Genomic DNA, 22,010 nt, shown 5'->3' with positions numbered 1-22,010 from the left:
TCCACCTGCTGGAGACTGAGATTACTGGATCTTTCTCTGTCTGGCAAGGGCTCTTATTGGCTCTCTAGAGTCACAGTTTTTTCTCAGTCTCCACCTGCTGGAAGGCGTGCACAACCCATCAGTCACATTCTGGGCCGGTCCGGAGGGAGGCTAAGGAATCCCTACTTGCTGCATTATGTAGTGTCCGCAAATCTATCAAACCACATTTTTTAAAGAAGAAAACGCAGATACTTACTATCCCGGCTACCTTCTCTCTTTCAATAAGAAGGAAGAGTCCAGCATGCCCAGAGTACAGCTGCAATCCCCCTCAACCAAAAGTATACCTGAAACCAGGGGTACTAGAGCCTAAGTATTGTACCAAATAAACTCCCTCTTAGATTCTGTGGGTGCATACCAGTCCACAATGGTAAGGTCCAGATCATCAATTCTACCCTGCACCCAGACCATCCTCCCCTCCTCATGCCTCTGGAATTTACTCAAAACAAAGGGCAAGGATTTTGGATCAATATAGCAATCCCTTTCTTTCTGGACCTCTCCTGAAGAGTATTACCCCTCTCCACGTACCCCATTTCAGTTTCTCTGATTTGGTTAGACTGAGCTTAGTCTCCTGAAGGAGAGCCAAATTAAACTTGCTCAGCTCAAAGCTGATTCAGCACCCTCTTTCTCAACTGGATTGTTCAGGCAACTGACACTCCAAGGGAAAATTAGGTTCTTACTTTGGTAATTTTCTTTCCTTTAGTCACAGCAGATGAATCCATTACGAATGGTTGTGTCCACCTACCAGCAGGGGGAGATAGAGAACACTGAAAACCATAGTGCCTCCTGGACGGCTAGCTCCATCTGCCTCAATATTTGAAGCTTCCAAAGCAGTGTTAATCTGCAAAGTAGCATAACATGAACTTTCCTCATAGCGAACGAACGTCCCAGAACAGGAGCAATAACACAAAGGAGAGACGAACTCAACCTCCTGTAGTAGAACAGAAATCCTGAAGACTGTTTTCCAACTTCTCCCAATGAGAGAACATGTCTGCAGGAAAAACTGAACACAAAACAGAGTCAATCAGGGAGGGATCATGGATTCATCTGCTGTGACTAAAGGAAAGAAAATTACCAAGGTAAGAACCTCATTTTCCCTTCCTTGTCATCAGCAGCAGATGAATCCATTACAAATGGGATGCATCAAAGCAATCCCTAGATAGGGTGGGAACAAGCCACACCACGCGCAAGCACTTGTGCTCCAAAAAGCGCGTCCCTCCTGGCAGCCACATCCAGCCTGTAATGACGGGCAAAAGAGAGCTTAGAAGCCCAAGTAGCTGCACTACATATCTCTTGAAGAGAGAGTGCTCCCGTCTCAGCCCAAGAGGAAGAAATTGCTCTTGTGGAATGTGCCTTAAAGGCGTCAGGCGGAGGCCGGCCAGATAGCAGATACGCAGAAAAAATGGCTTCCTTAAGCCAACAGGCTATAATGGCTTTAGACACTGGAGACCCTCTGCGAGGACCTGACAACAGTACAAAAAGGTGATCAGAGGTCCTGAAAGCATTAGACATCTGCAGATACTGTAACAGAGCCCTGCGCACATCCAGAAGGTGCAACTGCCCAAAAGATTCCGGAAACTCCTCCCTAGTAAAGGAGGGCAGAAAAATAGGCTGGTTTAGGTGAAACGCTGAAACCACCCTTAGGCAGGAAAGAAGGCACAATACGTACCGTAACTCCAGACTCTGAGAATTGCAGAAATGGGTCTCGACAGGACATCGCCTGGAGCTCGGACATCCGTCTCGCCGATGTAATGGCCACCAAAAAGACTGTCATCTGAATCCTGTGGCAATCCGGCACCTTCCTCTGGCTCCTCAGACCACGAAGGCCTGCCAGACCCTTCAGAATCCCCACAGCCCGACCAAGAGGGGGGGGAGGAGGTGCGCCACTCTCTGAAGGGGAATTTACCCTTCTACGCTTGTCCTGCGGCCAACTGTCTGGGGAAAAAATGCCTACCAGCAATCCCGGGTCGGCCTCCACTGGAGGGGAACCAGGTAGTAACGCAGAGTCAGACACCTGCGGCAGAGCCCTCTTTAACATGAACGCTTTATGCAACAGCAACACAAACTCAGGGGAGAAAGGCTCACCCTGGTCTCCCGGTTCCAATCCGGGGCAAGCAGTTCCTCTGGTAGCCTCCATCCGAGACTCCCCTCCGGCCTCAGACCCCTCCGCTCCTGCAGGGGTCAGACCATGCGGCGCATCCAAGATGGCGCCTGCTGCCAGCTCCACTGAGCAGGAAGAGACATCGCTCGCCATACTCGTGCAGGTCCTGACGTCTGAACAGCACAATTTACAGAGCCCCGCTGCTGATCTGCGCTTGCTACAATGTGAACAGCGCTTAACAACCTCCGCAGCCATCGCCGAAAACGGCGGAAAATTTCAAAATGGCAGATTCACGCCAAAAACGCCCCGATCACAGGCCCTCCTCGGAGGAGCTACAAGACGCTCTTACCTCAACAGACCGAGTCCAAGAGCTCCGGTCACGCTGCACAGTCAGAAGATAGTCTCAGAATCGCAGCGCTAACAAGCGCGTCGCGTTTTTTTTTTTTTTTTTTTAACGCTGTGAGGAAAGTTAGAGGCAACAGCTACAGAGGCACTCCAGAGGTCCAGAAGAGTGGGAAAAGCAGGGAAAGGACGAACCAATGTGCCTGCATCCACACAGTAGAAGAGAGTGGGAAAGGCAGAGACAGGGCAAACCTATATGCCTGTATCCACATAGGGGGAAGGGTAAGGCAGGGAAAGGGCTAACCTATGTGCCTTTAAAGTGGAGCTGCAACAGCCACAACACCCCTGCTACAACTGGCAAAAGCACAGGAGTCACCCCAGGCAGATTCTTGAAGGAGCTGAATAAGCTGCGTCCAACCCTACTGGGAGATAGAGAATACTGAGAGGCAGATGGAGCTAGCCATCCAGGAGGCACTATGGTTTTCAGTGTTCTCTATCTCCCCCTGCTGGTAGGTGGGCACAACCCATTCGTAATGGATTCATCTGCTGCTGATGACAAGGAAATATAATATACAGGTACTTTCTCTATCCCTAATGGGCTCAACATGTAAGTTTTGTACCTGGTGAAATGCAGGGTCAGATGATTTGCCCAGTGTCACAAGGAGATACTACGGGTATTGAACCCAGTTTCCCAGGTTCTCAGCCCACTGCACTAACCATTAGGCTACTCTACCTCACAGGTAGATTTATGAACACCTCATATAAAGGAGTCAAGGATCACCAAGGACTTACTTTCAGTTATGGAAGTCACAGTCCAAATTTGCTGGTATTACAAGAAAAATGATACTTGTGTGTGAAAGGGGAGGTTACTCCACTCCTTAGATTTGTTTGGATGGAAGCCATGCCCTGTGGTATACAGCCTGCTGTACACTGCAGTTTCCCCCAAGTAGAGAGGCTGGTACCTGAAGTTGGGGGGGGGGGGGGGGGGGAGTAGAAGAGGGAATGGAGTAAAGTTCGTGAAGTTGTAGCAACAGTGTGATGTTCAATTTCCAGGACTGAAATCCCCATTCACCTGACAATAGAAAGCATGCAACCCCCTGGAGATGAGGGCCAATGAAATCTTTATGAAGGGCTTGTCCAGGACACAGTTTGGGAAGCCCTGTTTTACTGTATGAAAAGCTAAGAAACTACTTCATACCCCAAATAACAGGTGAGCAGGCAAACAGAACTCACAGAGAATCAGAGGGTGGGTTTTAGATCTCAAAGGCTAACTGTAGAAAATGGGAAGGGCTTTGATTTCTTTTCTCTCCAAAAGGTATCAAAGCTCAATACAGGAGGAGGATGGCTGGAAAACATGTCACCAAAGCTGTCATTACTTTTACCTCTGTTCAAGCAGATATACTGATCGTAAGGAACCAGATCACTGGGAAAGAAGCCTGCAAGTCAACTATCAGGCAACGAAACAGAACGGAAGTTAGTGACCTTGGAAAGCACTCATGACAACGAGAACTACATCTACAAAATGATTTTAAAACTTAAGAACTTTGGCACAGAAGATGAAAACTGTATTGAAAGCTGACAGATGGACATCACCAATCCCAGTAAAATTACTTCCTCTTTTCACTCAAAACTGAAGAATCTGTATGCAGCCCTGGTAATGGAGGATGTGAAACTATTCCACAATGAGGAAAACCAAACACTGTATGTTCAAAAACAGCGAGATCAACTATCACTGTGCCTAGGAAGTGATAGGTAGGAGTAGTTGTTTCTGTACCCTTCTGAATGGTACAGAAACATCCATCTGTCAACTAAACATGATGTACCAGAAAGTGTGCTGTCAGCAAGATGTCAAGACATTACACAGAGACTGTCAAGACTCAAACCTTCTGCCTACCAGGCCTATGGAGTTGGTTACACCAAACTTTCAACCCAGACTCCTCATTTTTCTACTGTCTGACTTGACTCCTGATACTAGGCTTTAAAGTTTTTTGTTCCAAATCTAAAGTACTGGTAAATATAGACCCAGGACAAAGATATGTCTTTATAATAATATGGTAAATTAATTTTATACTTACATTTTTTTTAATTTTGAAGCTGGAGCCGGAGCCCATACATTTTTATAGACTCCACCCAAAATTGCTTCTGACTGCACAGTCTTGCTGCCTACCACCCGATTCATCCATGTTTGCTGGTATAAATGATACCACTAGATTTCCTGTCAAATGTAATGTCATGGCTCTTGAAGTAAGGATAAGACATACTAAAGACAATGGCTATAGTGAAGAAAAATTATGCCTCACCAATTTACTATATTTCTTTGAATAGAACATGGGGATAAAAGTGAGCCGGTTGATTTTGTGTTGAATTTTCATAAGGTGGTTGACAAGGTACGTCATGAATGATTCCTGAGAAAATTAGAAAGACATGGGATAGGAGGCAAAATCCTACTGTGGATTAAGAACCAGTTAAGACAGAAAACAAAGAAGGGTTGAATGGTTAATATTCTGAATGGAGAAGGGTAGATGATGGGGTTTCCCCAGGGCTCTGTGCTGAGACCACTGCTTTTTAACATATTTATAAAAGATCTAAAGATGGAAGTAATTAAATTTGCTGATAAAGTTATTCGAAGTCGTTAAATCGCAAGGAGGATTGTGATAGAAGAGGGCCTTACAAGACTGGGCATCCATAGCAGATTACATTTAGGACTCAATTCTGTAAATGGTGCCCAAATTTGGGTGCCAAAAAAAGTGTGCGCTAAGCGCTATTCTATAAATGGTGCCCCAAGTTGGATGTTGTTTATAAAATAGCACTTAGTGCTGGGTTCCGCACCCAATTTAGGGTGTGAGGATTTACACAAACTGAATCCTGGTGTAAATCTTAATTAGGCACAGATCCCCTGTCTATAACACTGACAGCAAATCCCAGAAATGCCCATGACCCACCCATGTCCATACCCAGTTTCTGGATCAGTGCAGAAAAGTTTTGCACACAACTTTATAGAATATCAACTATAAAGATGCATGCGTAGTAACATAGTAGATGACAGCAGATAAAGACCTGTACGGTCCATCCAGTCTGCCCAACAAGATAAACCTTATACTATGAGTTTGATACGTATACTTTTGATTTGTCCTTGCTATTTTCAGGGCACACACTGTAAAAGTCTGCACATCACTGGCCTTGTTCTCCAGTTACAGAAGCTGAATCTGTCAAGATATGATCAAGGCACAGACCGTAGAAATCTGCCCAGCACTGGCTTCTCTTCCCAATTGCTGGTGTTGCCATCTAATACAGTAGGACATACAGCACCAATATATCTACTACTAACATAGTAACTTCCAATTATTGACAATATGGGCAGACTCTTAGCATCCAAGTATTGGCGCTAATTGACTTGTTAACCAATTAAACTAAGCATACAGTTTGGGCATGTGCCCAAATTTGTGCACATAGGCAAGAGGAAACCAAACTACAACTATGTGATGCAAGATTCCACTTTAGAAGTCACTGCACAGAAAATGGATCTAGGCATCATATGTTGAAACCCTCTGTTCAGTGTGCAAGCATCTAAGAAAGCAAACAGAATGTTAGGAATTATTAGGGAAAGAATGGAGAACAAAACAGATTATAATGACTTTGTATCACTCCATGGATGTCATATGCAATTCTAGTCACTGCATCTAGTACAGAGAAGGGCAACAAAAGTGATAAAGGAGCTGGGAAGCTTAGAGAAGAGACAGCTAAGGGGAGATAAGGCAGAAGTCTATAAAATATTGAGTGGAATGGAAATGGTAGATGTGAATCGCTTGTTTACTTTTTCCAAAAACACGAAGGACTAAAGGACACGCAATGAAGCTACTAAGTAATAAATTTAGAACAAACTGGAGAAAATTTCTTCGCTTAACATGTAATTCATTGCCAGAGAATTAGTAAAAGCAGTTAGCATGGTGGGTTTTAAAAAAATATTTGGATAATTTCCTAAAAGAAAAGTCCATAAGCCATTATTAAGATGACTTGGAAAATCCACTACTTTTTTTCTAGGATAAACCTGGATGGGCCACTGTTGGAAACAGGATATACTGGGCTTGATGGACCTTTGGTATGTCCCAGTATGGCAACACTTATGTTCTTACCCCAGCTAAGGTACAAAAAAATAATAATAAATCGACACACAGCAGTTCATTCTAGAGATGACCATACAGTGTCACCGTGGTATGGTCTTTCCAGAGGTTCTCAAGTGGAGACAATGTCCATCAAAGAAAGGGCAAAGTTTCTGCAAAAGCAGACTGGCTAAACAACAAAGGATAGCTTTAAGCTAGGATTAAAGGGGCGAATAGACAAAATTCTCAGGTAAGTAAAACATTACAAAAAAAAAAAAAACAGTACAGAATGGGGACTATCTGGAAAGCTTTGTATACTAACCCCTACAGTATGAGAAATAATATCCTGTATCTAGAAGCAGACTTGGATTTAGTGGCCAACAGACATGGGTACACACCAAACCAAGACTGAATGTCCAAACTATTTGATAGATCATGTAAATTTTCCCTCTAAAACTAGAGACAGACGAATGTGAGAATTTACTAAAATAAGATGATACCTTTTTTATTGGAAATAACTTAATACATTTCTTGATTAGCTTTCGAAGGTTGCCCTTCTTCGTCAGATCGGAAATAAGCAAATGTGCTAGCTGACAGTGTATATAAGTGAAAACATTCAAGCATTACTATGAGTCTGACAGGGTGGGAGGATGAGGGTGGGTAGGAGGTATGCATGGGGACATCAAAGCATATCATTGATATTCTAACAGGATGGGTGTGGATAGGTGAGTGATGGGGTGATCAACAGAGACATACAGCTTTATGGTTTATAATGGGCTAGGAACCCCAGATCCTTGTTAAGTCCTTTCTGTTGGGTGTTAAAATATTCAATCATTCTGACTTCAAAGGTCTTACGTTCTTGTATGGTTTTAAAGTTACCTTTCAGGATTCTCACTGTGAAGTCACTGGTACAGTGTCCTGGTCCTGCTGACCAACAGGTGTGGGAACCCTACTGGCACCAGTATTGTTCATGTGATGTCTATGTAAATTGAATCTTGTCTTAAGCATCTGGCCTGTTTCTCCAATATAGCATCCTTCGTTACATTTTTTACACTGAATGATATATACCACATTGGAAGATGAGCAACCTTCGAAAGCTAATCAAGAAATGTATTAAGTTATGTCCAATAAAAAAGGTATCATCTTATTTTCTTTTCCATGTTTTATTTTGTTTGATTTCTATTGATAACCTTAAGAGTGGACTAACACGGCTACCACACTCCTCTAGTATTAGGATACAAACAGTTATGGTTCATTCAAAAGTAAGAGTACCAGAACTTTTGTAAATACCTAAAATTGTGAAGTTATAGTTTGCCATTACATATTTTATGTTCTTATATGGTGGTAGAGTCTAAGTTGTCATGTACTCTTGCTTTGAGCAACTTGTTGTTGACTTTGCATCTACTCATATGTTTACTCTGCCTTTGTATTGTTTTCTCAATGCTCAATAAAGAATTCTAAAAATTAAAAAAAAAAAAAAAAAAAAAAAAAAAAAAAAAGATTGCCAGGATTCAAGAAAACTGTCAAAATTAGAGTTCCTCAACAAGTCCTTAGTTGGATGGCATCCTAAAGAGTAAGTGGAAAAGAAGACAAAACTGAAAGGATATATTTTTACAGGCAACAAATAGGCCCTTTTTCCATTATCTAAAAAGGTAATGCAAAAAGAGGTTAGTATTCATAAACTACAAAACTCTGCAGAAAAGAGGAATAAAGGCAACCAATATCTGGAAAAAGAGAAGTTTAATGTGTTATTAATTATGTATGTTGATTGCTCTCCACTCAGAACTGGGGATGGCAAAATACAAATAAGAAGTCAGGAAGGCAAAGTTGCAAATGGAAAACAGTTAAAATGCAGCAAAGGGTGCAGAATTGTTTTTCTTCTAGATATGTTAGTGAAAGGTATGCTGAGAAATAAATAGAAATAAAAAAGGAAAAAAAGCTGAAATCTCTTCTGTGGTCACAGAGGAAGACTTGAAAGTAGAACTACAGATGACAAACACGAAGAGGACTGGAAGTAATGCAGACCTTGAAAAAATTTCAGGACACTGGAAGGAGCTAATCCAGCTGAAGGTACTGTATATTCCCATGAACATAAATGCTAACTGTCCATACACTGTGTCAATGATTTCTCATTTAAAAAGTAAACAGCTAACAGTCTACCAAAACATTAAGATATAACCTATGTTTTAGGACTAATATGTTACACTTAAAGCAGGCTTCCTTGTGTCACAAAGTAGGAAATCTGCCCAAGGACCCAAATTTTGTATCCTAACCAGACATCTAAAGCTCAGATCAGCCCCACACAAAAGCTTTAAAAAAAAAAAAAAGAAGAAAAGAAAACATACAAACTCAAAACTTTTCTTCCTTAGAATACAAAAAAATATATGCTGGTTAAACTGAAAAGGCTGACTGCCCACTTTTGGGAAGCCTCTGAAGCCATTTGGTACAGCTAATGGGACATCTCTCTCAAACTGCATCTGTTGGACTTGGATGATGACTTGGAATCAGAGAGGGAAGAGTATATTTTGTTTGAAAGTCTTGTTTAATTGCTATATGATGTATTTTACTCCAATGGATAAAGCCTGTTCCTCCAACGTTGATGTTATGGAGAAACCAGAGCACCATCTTCTTCATACAAAGAGGCTGTCGATTATAGGGAGTGGGCGTAAAGAGGCCACCCATTTGACACAGCTTTGGACTCCCCTTCTAGATTCTTTGAGCCAGATGCACTAAGCATTAACGAGCCAAAAATGAGCCTTTAAGGAAGAATTTTCAAACCGTTGCATGCACTAAAGCCCATTTTCCGACGATGGTAGCAGCTAACGAAAATGGAATGCAGATGAGCAATTAGTGTAGAAACCCTACTGAAATGACATGCACTAACCTGTTCCGATTTAACGCAGGAAAACTGAACGAAACGCCGAGAAATCTAACGAGAGGTCTGTACCTCTCGATAGGGCTGTCCGGCTAAAAACTTAAATGTAAAAACCAAAATGCAGCAATACAAAAAAAAAAAAAAAAAAAAAGGATCGGGAGGGCGCTCGTCAAGAGCACCCTGTATGGACGGCCTTGCCCCCCCACCCCACCCGAGTTCGCTGCTGCTCCCCGCTTCCCCCTGCATTATAAATTAAAAAGCAGAACAAAAATCAGCAGCCCTGGCCGGCCCCCCTCCCTTCCTCTCTACTCTTTCGCCCCACAGCTCCGCCTCCCGACATTCTCCGCCCTGTGCCCCGCCCCCTCCACCGCCTCCTGGGGTCTTCGCCGCCATTCCCCCCCTCCACCGGGCCCCCCTCCCTCTTACCGGCCTATGCAGCGCTGTGTGAAGGCGCTGCACGGGCAAGAAGAACAGCTGATGCCTCTGTCTGTGCCCAGTCTTCCTTCGCGTCTCTCTCCTCTTGGGCCCGCCCCAGTCTGACGTAAGTAACCAACACAGGTTACTTACGTCAGACAAGGACGGGCCCAAGAGGAAAGGATGTCCTCCTTTGCTCCTAGGCCCGCCCTTGTCTAACGTAAGTAACCTACGTTGGTTACTTACGTCAGACGGGGCGGGCCCAAGAGGAGAGAGACACGAAGGAAGACTGGGCACAGAGGCATCAACTGTTCTTGCCCGTGCAGCGCCTTCACACAGCGCTGTACGGGCCGGTAAGAGGGAGGGGGCCCAGTGGAGGGGGGGAATGGCGGCGACGACCCCAGGAGGGGGCGGGGCTGTGGGACGTAAGAGTAAAGAAGAAGGGAGGGGGGCCGGCCGGGGCTGCTGATTTTTGTTTTGCTTTTTAATTTATAATGCAGGGGGAAGCGGGCAGCAGCGGCGACCTCGGTTGGGGCGGGGGGGGGCAAGGCCGTCCATACAGGACGCTCCTGACGAGCGCCTTTGCCCCCTCCCGATCCTTTTTTGAGTTTTGTTTTTATTTTGGGAACCACGTGTTTTTTTTGTTTTGACTGTTTGTGGCATGCGCAGAGCAGCCAGCATAACGCGTGGCTGCTCTGCGCATGCTTAAGGGGCCAATTATCGACGGGGATTACGAACGTATGATACATTGTACTTTTCAATACCGCACTGAACATTTCTGAGCTGTTTTTTTTGTGCATTCTTCGTTGTTTCAAATTCGTTAAGCACTTTTACAATTTAGATTTTTTAACGTTTGGTTGATGCATCTCCCCCTTTGTCCCCTAGACTGAGAAGTGGGTTGTTAAATGTGTTACAGTGCTAATGGGGTGGAGACTATCTTTCTGACTGATACTTTTTTTTTTTTGCTTTCTGGGATATGTTCTACGGGCTTATTGCAAACAGTGCAGGGGGAGGAGAGTGGGGGGGGTTGGGCGTATATCAAGGGATGTTTTGGAGATTAGAGGGGTTTCTGGATATTGTTGATAATTGATGCTACTGTAGTGTTATTTTTCTGGTCAGCAAGCCAGTTGCCCTAGAGCATTACATATAAACTTTACCACAGTATGTATGATGTATATCATTCTTTTTTTAGGATGTGAAAAGTTACTCATGTAGTATCACCACAAACTGAAGGCAGTAGCCAAAAATGTTTCCTACACTTCCAATTACTATTCAGCCTCATTTAAATATATTCTGGGGGGAAAAGAAATATGCTGCTACATTTTCCCTGGACAACAAAATGTGATGAACCTTCATCATGAAAGACCAAATTAAAACAAAATAGGTGTTTCTGTGTCTGCACTTACTATATCTTCTCCTTTATGAAATTTTCTTTAACAAAAAGTACTTGTATATAACACATGTAAACCGGTTTTGGTTGTACCACAGAAAAGCAGTATATCAAATCCATGACCCTCTTAAAACCCTTACAGACTGCTCAAGATTAACATATTAGGTTTACAGTAACATTACCTCCTCCCTTCCCCATAAATGATACATTTATTTTTTGAACATGAAGAGTATTGTATCTTATGTCACATGCTTCCAGCAACACTTCAGGTCCCCTCTACCCCTCTCCCCCCACCCTTCTAGCCACATGTTGCCATCCTAATCTGAGCTCTAAGGGGAAATTACTCTTACTCCACTTCCTCTTCTCATGAAGTAGCATCTCCCAGAGTTTGGAAGGCGATCAGAGACCAGAAAAGGCTGACTGCTGAGAATTTCCTAGAGGACTTAGACAATCCACATGTGGGTGAAAAGTCAACTACACAGTGTCAGAACAGGATGTTATTTGGAATACACACTTAGCTAAGTCCTTAGAGAAAATGACACCACTTAAAAAAGGTCTTATGCCCCATTCACAAACGCTCACCTTAGTTTTCTCCAAAACTTTGGAACCTAAAGCATGAAGGACGGAAACTGGAATGATACGGCGTAAATCTCACCTGGATGAGGTCAGGTTAAACTGTAGAAGTCACATGACAAAGTACCACCAAGTCTTAGAACCAAAAAACAATACTTTTCTTAATGAATTGAACATGCTGCCAATTCACCCAAGCACCTGATCATCATAGTAAACAACCACAACAGAACCAGCCTGCCCAGTCAAAACTGAACTGCAGTAATTTTGTTGCATACTTTGCTAACAAAATTAAAAGTCCCCGTCAGGATTTACAAACAGTCCCACCTGGTCTCCAATCAGCTAACCAGGAGTGCACAAACTCAACCCCTCCTGACACAGACATATGGGACTCTTAACCCAACAGTGGAGGGCCTTCACAAAATCCTATGAGACCCTCCACCAACTACTTGCTCCCTTGACCTCTGCCCAACATGACAGCGCAGCAGATAAGCAGGGGTCTCATAGAAGGCACTACAAAAATTGTGAAAGCCTCTCTTTCGAATGGGCAGCTACCAACATATTTTTAAAAAGGCAGTGATGTATCCTTTGCTAAAGGAGAACAACCTTGACCAGGAGAAACTTGAAAGTTACAGACCAGTATCTAATATCCAATTTCTAGGAAAGCTTATAGAACAAACAGTCTGCAATCAACTCAGTGATTGGCTAGAAGAGAGAAACTGGCTAGATTCATTTCAATCTAGATTCAGATTCACTTATGGAACAGAAACCATCCTTGTATCCAGTGGTGTGCTGGAGCGGGCTCTCATGGGCTCACGAGAGCCGTTTGTTAAGTTTTTAAGAATTTTGGGAACCGGTTGTTAAAGTAGGCCTCCCCATGGCTACTTTAAAAACTGACTCCCAAAATGTGGGCTTGGGCCCCCTCCTGAATTCTCTTTTACTTTGCTGGCAGTGATGCTGGCCCCACCAGCCAAGTAATAGACTGCTGCTGCTCCCTGCTCCTTGTTTCTGACTCTGAGCATCAGGCTGGGACTTTTCATGGAAGCGCAAGAAGGTTCCATCATGCTGCTCAGAGCCAGAAACAAGCAGCAGAGAATGGTGGCAGTCCATTTATTGGCTGGTGGGGCTCGGCAAAGGTATGCCTAGCGTGCTTGCACAAGGGAGGGGAGAGAGAGGCATGTATTTCCCCCCCCCCCCCCCCCCCAAAAAAAAAATTTCAGGGCCGGCTATGCCCGGAGAGAGAGACTGTTAAAAATTTACCAGCACACCCCTGCTTGTATCCCTACTAGATCATCACAGAAACTGAGACAAGGGATTTGCCTCAGTGTTAGTACTGCTAGATTTCTCAGCAGCTTCTGACATTGTGGATCATATCATACTAGCACAACTGGAAGAACAGTTATCAATGGAATAGTACACTTGTTGGGCAGACTGGATGGACCATGCAGGTCTTTTTCTGCCGTCATCTACTATGTTACTACGTTACCCGATTCAGATCCTATCTATCAGACAGGCTATACTGTTCAGCAGCACCTCATTGCCACCATGGGCACATGCCTGTGGGATACCACAAGGATCGATACTGTCACCTATTCAGTTCAATATCTACCTCAAGCCAATAGCCGAGCTGATTTGGTTGATGGACCATTCAGTTCTACATTTATACTGATGATGTGCAGCTATTCATACCCACTGAACCTGGCTTACCATAGCCCTGAATAAACTGACGACCTAACATCAATTCAAGAATAAGCTAAACAACAAACTTTGCCTGAACCCAAGTAAAACTGAGCTTCTCTGGGTCCCTAACACAAATGGATACATACCATCAAAATCGCCCTCAAATCACAAGTCAGGAATCTTGGAATACAGTTAGATTCAACCCTTACTCTGACTCCCCAAATCCAAGCAACCTTCAAGAGCTGCTTCAACAACAAATACGCTGCCTACCTCCTTACATTGAGAAGGCAAGTCTGATCTCAGTTGTGCATGCCATGATAACATCAAAGGCTGGATTACTGTAATGCACTCTATACTGGTCTGACTACAAAGGGCCTGCACCAAGTTCAATTGATTCAGAATGCTGGAGCAAGACTAATAGAATGTTGTAAACGACTTGACATCACACCATTTTTGCAAAAACTTCATTGGCTACCAGTACAACACAGGGCCAAATTTAAAACTAAAAAGGTCTTTTAGGGAAATGGCCCAGAGTACTTGAACAGGATCTCCCTCTATCTACACTCCTCCAAGGTCCATAACGTCCTCCCAAGGAGTATCCCTAACCACACACCCCCCCCCCCCCCCCCAATCACAAGCAAGCTTTCTCTGGAGTAGCTCCCAAACTTGTAATGCACTCCCTAAAAGGCTTTGCTTAACACAAGACTATCTCTACTTCAGGAAACAGGTGAAAGCTTGGCTCTTCAACCAGACTTTAATGGAAGAAGTAACTAATATGCTAGTCACATACACACACTCAAGGAATGACACCAGCTGCACATACTATAGCAGGACAAGTTTATCCACTCCTACCATAGTTAAGATATTCAAGCACCTTTCTGACATTTGCAATTTTATTTAAATTAATACCTTATTTTCTTACTCCTGTTACTTGATCTTTGTGTTTCATCTTTGCTTACACCCTGTGCTTTTAAAATGTTTTATTGCATATTGTGTTGACATTGTAATGTAGCATACTATGCCATACTTTGTATTAATACTTTTACTGTTGTAATTGCCTATTGCATATGTTTGACCTATTCATGCTGTACACCGCCTTGAGTGAATTCCTTCAAAAATGCAGAAATACATCATTTTTACCACCATACTACTCACTCTTGAGGGAGGGATTATAGATACAACTCCCAGATCACAAGAAAATATTTCTTGCATCTGGGAACACTGCTCTCCTCTTGTTTCCGTTAACAAGGCATGAAATAAATTACAGCAACACGAGTATGAGGACATGTCTTCCTGAGTTCAGGTTTGTAGGATACATTTCTTCCCCACAATACCAGCTTTGCATATAAGAAACTGAGCCTCTGTTCTCTGAATCCCATCCATGTCCACCATATCAAGGAAAAGGCACAGTAGTATAAGACTGGATGTCCAATCAACTGTTCTAAAGAGCAAATAATTCCCCTCCCAAAAAAAAAAAAAAGTTTTGCAATTTATTGCATATCAAAAAAATAAATGAAGTTATTTTCTTCTGCTTTCCTCTGAAAGCATATAGTCTCAAACTTACTTGATTTAAATGTATTTATATACTTGGGAAAAATAAGCTCTATGCAAGATTCTGAACCGACATGCTCTCAATTCTGTACTATGAACCCATATTTCACATCAAAATATATATTATGTGCCCTAAATCCTTCTCTCACCTTATCCTGACCTTTGTAATTGATCAGATTAGAATTCTGCCCCCTTCCCAGTCCCACACGTCCCTCAATGGTTTCACGAAAACACTGCTCCTTATATTTGGGGGCAAGTTGCCACTTTGAGCATGTAAGGGGTAATTAAAGTGTCATAAAGAAAAAAAAAAAAAGCTCCATCATATTTCAATGGTGGGTAATCCTGTCTAGTCAAAACCCAATCCCGCAAATGATGCAACAGAAACGCTTGATTATAGGTCATGTCTGGAAATCCCAAACCACCCAGCTTGGAGAAGAGACGGCTGAGGGGAGACATGATAGAGGTATATAAAATAATGAGTGGAGTGGAACAGGTGGATGTGAAGCGTCTGTTCACGCTTTCCAAAAATACTAGGACTAGGGGGCATGCGATGAAACTACAGTGTAGTAAATTTAAAACAAATCGGAGAAACTTTTTCTTCACCCAACATGTAATTAAACTCTGGAATTCGTTGCCGGAGAAAGTGGTGAAGGCGGTTAGCTTAGCAGAGTTTAAAAAGGGGTTGGACGGTTTCCTAAAGGACAAGTCCATAAACCGCTACTCAACGGACTTGGAAAAATCCAAAATTCCAGGAATAACATGTATAGAATGTTTGTACATTTGGGAAGCTTGCCAGGTGCCCTTGGCCTGGATTGGCCGCTGTCGTGGACAGGATGCTGGGCTCGATGGACCCTTGGTCTTTTCCCAGTATGGCATTACTTATGTACCATATAGCATATTCATTCTCACCTTAGGCTTTGTTCTATCAAACAATTTAACAGGCAACACTTCCCACAGCTTACAGGGGTCAAAGGGGAATATAAAACAATTAATCAGAAAATTTGGTGAATTGCTGTGTATTCTCTGAAAGGGTGGGAATATGTTTTCTCTCTAAGCCTAAGTACCTTCACACGGTGACCCTGTTGTATAATATCTATTTATGAATACTGGAGTTTGGATGTAAAAGTATATCTATACCAGATCTCAGCAAGTCCACACTACTGTATAAGTATGGTGGGAAGTAAAGAAGAATACATAATGGCCACATATCACCCAAGCTTATGAACTAGGGCTAATGATGGTGGTAGCGATAGTGAAAAGCCTTAGGGAGAAGGAAACATGCCTGCAGCAGCCACAGGTCATGGTAAACTTTATTGCGGACCCACTGCAGAAGAAGATAACTTTCTCATTAGTTTCTCTGGTTTAAGACGACTAAAAACTGTTAGGTGAACTCTTGAAGATAAAAAGGAGATAATGTACTGCTACTAATTCACTAAGGCACTCATGTTCAAAAGAAAAAAAAATCTGAAAAGCAGCACAAAGTGGCAGATAGACATTTTTCTTGCAAAAATGTCTAAGTCACAAGTTTCAAAACTCATAATTGGGACATCCGCAGTTCATATAAATCGCATAGGGGTGTGTCAGAAGCGTGTTTTGGGCAAGCTTATAATTTGGACATTTTTCAGTGATAGTGGATCAGAATAAAATATCCAGAGCAAAAAAGTATATGTTTATCTAGACCTGTTTCAGTCACGGCTAAGTCTCAAAAAGGTGACAACTGACCAGCTGACCCCATTGGAGGGATTAAGGCATGACCCCACTTAATCCCCTAATGGTCAATGACCACCCCCCCTCAAAGATGTGACAGTGTCAGAAGATACCAGGCTCTATGACAGCTCCAGATATTATGGTCATTCCTACGAAAGCAGCAAGCAAGTGGCTAGAGTAGCCTAGTGGTCAGTGCAGTGGACAGTGAATAAGACCCAGATTCAAATCCCACTAACTCTAATTTCAGTACAAATATGCGAGCCCTCCTGGAACATAGAAAAACCTACTGTGCTATATAAGTGACCTGCAAGCCTGAGGGCTATTGTAGTGGTGGACCTTTAGGTACAGTAGGGTTTCTCTGTTCATGAAGGGCTCACAATATGAAGGGGTTTAGGTGGGATTTGTACCTGGTCCCTTTATGTGGAAAGTCCACTGCACTGACCACTAGGCTGCCCCTCTGCATTGCTGGGATCTCTGTGTGGCCAGTTCAACAAGAATGTTGTCAGTCATTTTTCTACATTTTTCCCTGGGATGTTTTATTTTCAAAAATGGTACTTAGAGATGAATGTTTTCAGCATTAAAAAAAAAACATCATCAAAACAGAAATTTAGACTTTCTGGTTCAATTATGGCCGTCAGCTTGACTTTTTTCTTTGAGACTTTTTTGGCACATCTCAATTCGGACTTAGATATTATATTTAAAATGCCCCTCCACGCGTTGGCAACAAATTCAAGACTGAGACCATACTCCACATACCCTAGGGCTTAGGAGTGAGGTTCATTCCAGTCTTGGTATGCACAAAACAAACCTATTTGGAGAAATGCACCCTAACAGTATTATACAGAGGTGGAAAAAGGTTAGAACATTAAATGCCTCGAGAATTTCCAGACTGGAGCCTTCAATATCCTCACCCCTGCAGACACTGCTCTTTATGGGCTCAGGCTTCCAATGCTTTTTTGCTCCAGTACTAGCTGCTGGCTTCTTGCCTTGGGCTGAAAATGCTCTTTCCACTCTAGTAGCCACTACTCTGCCTGATGACAGTGACAAGAGGATCAAATTTTGTTTTACCATCCCTGGCATTATTTACAATAACTTACAACAGCACCATTTTTCTAAATGTTTTCTGTGATATGGGGCAAATAAAGCTCCATCTTCGCCATATCAACCAGGACTGCCCATGGAAACCCCCACCCTGTCCTTGTAGTCATCAACCAGGTTCTGTCTTTATATAAGGTAACTAATAGCAGAATCTTGTAAACCTGTTTCATCTCATCTCCTGCTCTGCAAAAGATGACATGTATTGACATGAAACTACCAGGTAGTATATTCAAAAACAAAGGTTTTGGGGGTTTTATTTTAACTCCATCTACAATAAAGCTATGGAATTCATAGACAGAAAATGTGGTCAAGACACTTAATTTACTAAGTTATATTTTGCTTTGTAGTGTAAATCTGTTGTGCAATAGCCGTCAGTTGCCTTTTCCCCCTGACAACACCAGAGCAACAGAGGCACGATATCATCACAATAAAATACTCAGCCAATTTTTCTCAGGAATAAGCGTTTTATTACCCTCTTCATAACAGTCAACTATATCCATTCTAAAGACCAATGTATTTTATAGAAATCAAGTACACCTACAATCACTTACATCCTTTGCGGAGACCTAATCCCTTCCTCCCCCATTCATAAAACCTAAAAATATCCTTCCTGCACCAAACAAGTGCTTAACTATACATAGAAATATTCATCTTTCCTAGAAGTCTAAAGGTTTTATTGTACATCAGTTTTCAATATAAGTTTTTAATATAAGAAGAAAAATCAGTCAACTATAACCAACCAAGGCTACACATTAATTTCAATCTCAGAAATGGTGAAAATACTCAAGCTTTCAAAAATCCATACTTGACCGAGAAGAAGCCCCTTAGGTGAATAATTATGTTCTTATACCTGAGCAGTAATCTCAGCCTCTAGAATCCAAGTTTACTTCATTGATTGTATTTCAGATTATGTTTTATTATTGTGCTAACAAAATTGTAAGTTTTATGTTAAACTGTATGCCACCTTGAGTGAATCTTCATAAAGGCAGTTAATAAATCCCAATAAAATAAATAAGTCTTACTGACTGATCACCTCAAGATTTTTTTTAAGATACCCACATAAACTATCCAACTATGGTTAGTGAGTCTTGTCCAGAGGCATCTCAATACATTGAACACACAAGTTTTTGGTACATACATGTAAAAAGCAACTTACAGGCTGCTTATTTCAAATTTCATTCAAGCCTACTACAAACCAGTCCCTTGGCATTTTGTACAGCTATTCTGGTGGTTCTCAGCTAAAGTTGTCATGAAGAGCTAGGAAGTTGTGTTACCAGAAATTTGACATAGGCAAGCCTGCACTTTTCATAATGGCCATGTGTCTGTTGGCTAAGGAGTATAATGAACCAGGTATTGGAAATACAGTACCTGGTCACCTCTTTCTGTTATTGCTTCCCTCCAACCCTTGTCCTGCTTTATCTCCTCCCCTCTCCTGTCAGTTCTGGCACTGGGTGGAGAAGGTGTATTTGGAAAAGAAAGTAGGAGAATAGGAGAGGTGAAAAAAAGGACACACTGGGTGGTGTTGAGAGAAGGGATAAGTTTGAGTGTGTGTGCACCCATCAAAGAACCACCATCCCACCCTATGATGGCCCCCATGCAATGTGTCACATATATGAGCCTCATCTATCAGTAAGTCACAACAGGAAAAGAGTTGAACACCATTGCGCTATCTAAGAACACACCGATTTACTGAACAATCGCAATACATCATTACAATACCATTACAAGTAAACACTTGCTGCTAAGCATCACCATACAGTTTTTACCTACAAAATAAGCTTTAAATACTGAAATTCACTATAAAACTGAAGAATTTGAAAGGATAACCAGCTTTTAAGCTACCAGTCTACTGACAAGTAATAACAAAGGCCTACTGAAATTATCTTTGGTCACATATATACAGAGGATTTTTTTATCAAATACCTACAAAACAAAAATTGCACATCTAACTTATTATACCTCAGTTCTGAAGGTTAAGACAAATTATTCTCAGGTGTCAACTGATCCAGCATTATGAAATGACAGATTCAATAACAAAGTAGTAAAAATACAACATATCAATCAGGGAAGAATAAGATACTTAAATATACCATTCCTATTTTATTCTTCTGAACCTGTTTCAGTCACATCAATCCTTACAGCAGTTTTCTAGGGAAGCTGCTAGCTTTACAAATGTTTTCCAATTACATATATAATGTATTTGATCCAGTGTATATATGTATATGCACACCCACAGTTTAATTACAACAAAATCAGATCTCGCATTAATTCTCCAATGCACACCAAAAAAAATTCTATTTACTACAGAAAAGTAATGCCTACATTAATCAAACCATGTTCCAAGAGGTAAAAAAACATTTTAAAAAACTACAGATATCCAAAACATTGCGTATTCGACTGTTACCATCAGAAAGCAAAATCTAATGGATTTTTTTAAAAAAAGGCCTAATTCGTTTCACATCCGTTGGATTTCATTGAATATAGCCATTTAATCAGAAAGGCACGTTTTTTTTTTTAACTAAAGAAAACCTTATTCAAGGTTGAAGAGCAGGGTGGAGGAAGAAGCCGGCTTCAATCAAGACAGCATGAGCCCCCACCCCTCTCTCATTCATCTGGGAATCTTTCACGCTTTACCAAAAACTAGAACGAATTAAATCTAAAACACAAAAGCATATTAACAAAATGGATGTTTGCACAGCTTTTAATGTTCAAGAAAATCAATACTCACTGCTAACTTTCATACTGCCAAATGCTGAAGGCTGCTGCACTGGTTTGCAGCTCTCTGCAAAGGAGGTGGTTCTGGGCCGTCCCGACATGATCCTTTCTTCCTCCCGTAGCACCTTCTTTTAATTAATATATGTACTAAAAAATAATTAAGGAACATCAAGGTCTTAAAGAAAAATAAAACCTCTTCCTTTCTTTACTTCAGATCACTCTTTAAAAATCATCCCTATTTAAGATCTCTCTCAGATTTAAAAAAAATGGTAGGGGAAAAAAAAAAAGCAAAATATCCCTTAAAAATCATATCCCATAAAGAAACAAAATTGAGCAAAGTGTTTCTTGAAACAAAAGATTTTCTGTTTTCTTCCTTCAGTTCTTAAAGGCCATCCCTAGCGAACAGAGAAAAATAAATCTGAATGTATATGTAACCAAGGACTCTGAATTAAGTTTCTTTTTTCTTCTTTTCAGCACCTCGTCGAACGAACGTGGAAGTGAATGAGGGATGAGGGGAAGGGGAAAGAGTCCAAATATGCAGCGGTCTAGCAAGCTCTTTTGGCGAAGCAGAGGCAGCAGACGGGAGGAGAGGCGGCGGCGGGAGAAGCAGAAGCGGCGGCCATGGCGGCTCCTTTACGACACCCCCCAACCCCGGTATCCAAGACCTCAAAAGACAGGAAGCAGTGAAAAAAATAGATATGTATTTCAATGGAAACCAGCCTCCCCCTCGCTCTTTAACGCCAGTAAACCGGTGACGTGGAACCGGCGCCCAAAAATTTCAGTTTCCGTGGGTTGAGGGGCTGAGAGCCGGTCTCCAGGCGAAAATCTTCTGGCTTCTATTATGAACCTTTGCGTGTGTCTGCGATAGATCCTTTTTTCCCACCCCCCACTCACTCCTCAGACTACAAATCAGATTTGGTATCAGCCTTTTAATTCTTCTTTTCTTTTTTTTTTTTTAATTCCGTCTCCCCTCTCTCCTCAGCTCGCTCGCTTCCTCCCTCTCTCTTTGTCACTCCGTCCGACTGACCGCATTCGGCTCGTCGGCTTGCACAACCCTACAGTGACGCAGCGCCCTATTCCTCAACGTGACCCCACGTTGCGCAACCGGAGCAGAAGACGTTCCAGAATGCCGACGGGGGCAACCTCAGCCGAAACGCTCCCTCACCCTACGTCGTCTCGTCTCCATACTTCTCCGGCACAGCCCAACTTCGGCTACCAATGGGAGCGCGCCGTCACCCCGTGACGTCAGAAACCAGCGGAAATAACCGAAATCGAGCAAGCCAATAGGACAGCGGCACCAGGTCCTCCATCGAATCAACACGAGTTTCTACGGACGTTGCCGAGTTATTTTCTAGTCATGGGAAACATGCGCGAGACCCGCAAGTTGGCTGGGCAGTGTCCGTCTTTTATTGGTTCCCGGCCGACTAGTTT

The 22,010-nt window shown here is 42.3% G+C and overlaps 1 protein-coding gene across 1 annotated transcript in view; it reads right to left on the bottom strand.

Annotated features, from left to right (window-relative positions):
- Positions 1-21,734, bottom strand: part of GSK3B (glycogen synthase kinase 3 beta) — a 362,942-nt gene extending 341,208 nt beyond the window's left edge. Inside the window, 1 exon segment of the mRNA XM_030203995.1 lies at positions 20,593-21,734. Within this exon segment, the coding sequence (XP_030059855.1) occupies positions 20,593-20,680 (88 nt within the window). The 5' untranslated portion in view covers positions 20,681-21,734.
- Between the last annotated feature and the right edge of the window lie 276 nt (positions 21,735-22,010).

The sequence above is a fragment of the Microcaecilia unicolor genome, chromosome 5, assembly GCF_901765095.1.
Source record: "Microcaecilia unicolor chromosome 5, aMicUni1.1, whole genome shotgun sequence".
Lineage (NCBI taxonomy): Eukaryota > Metazoa > Chordata > Amphibia > Gymnophiona > Siphonopidae > Microcaecilia > Microcaecilia unicolor.
The sequence above is the reverse complement of the archived record's forward strand: the minus strand, read 5'-3'. Positions and strand labels throughout refer to the sequence as shown.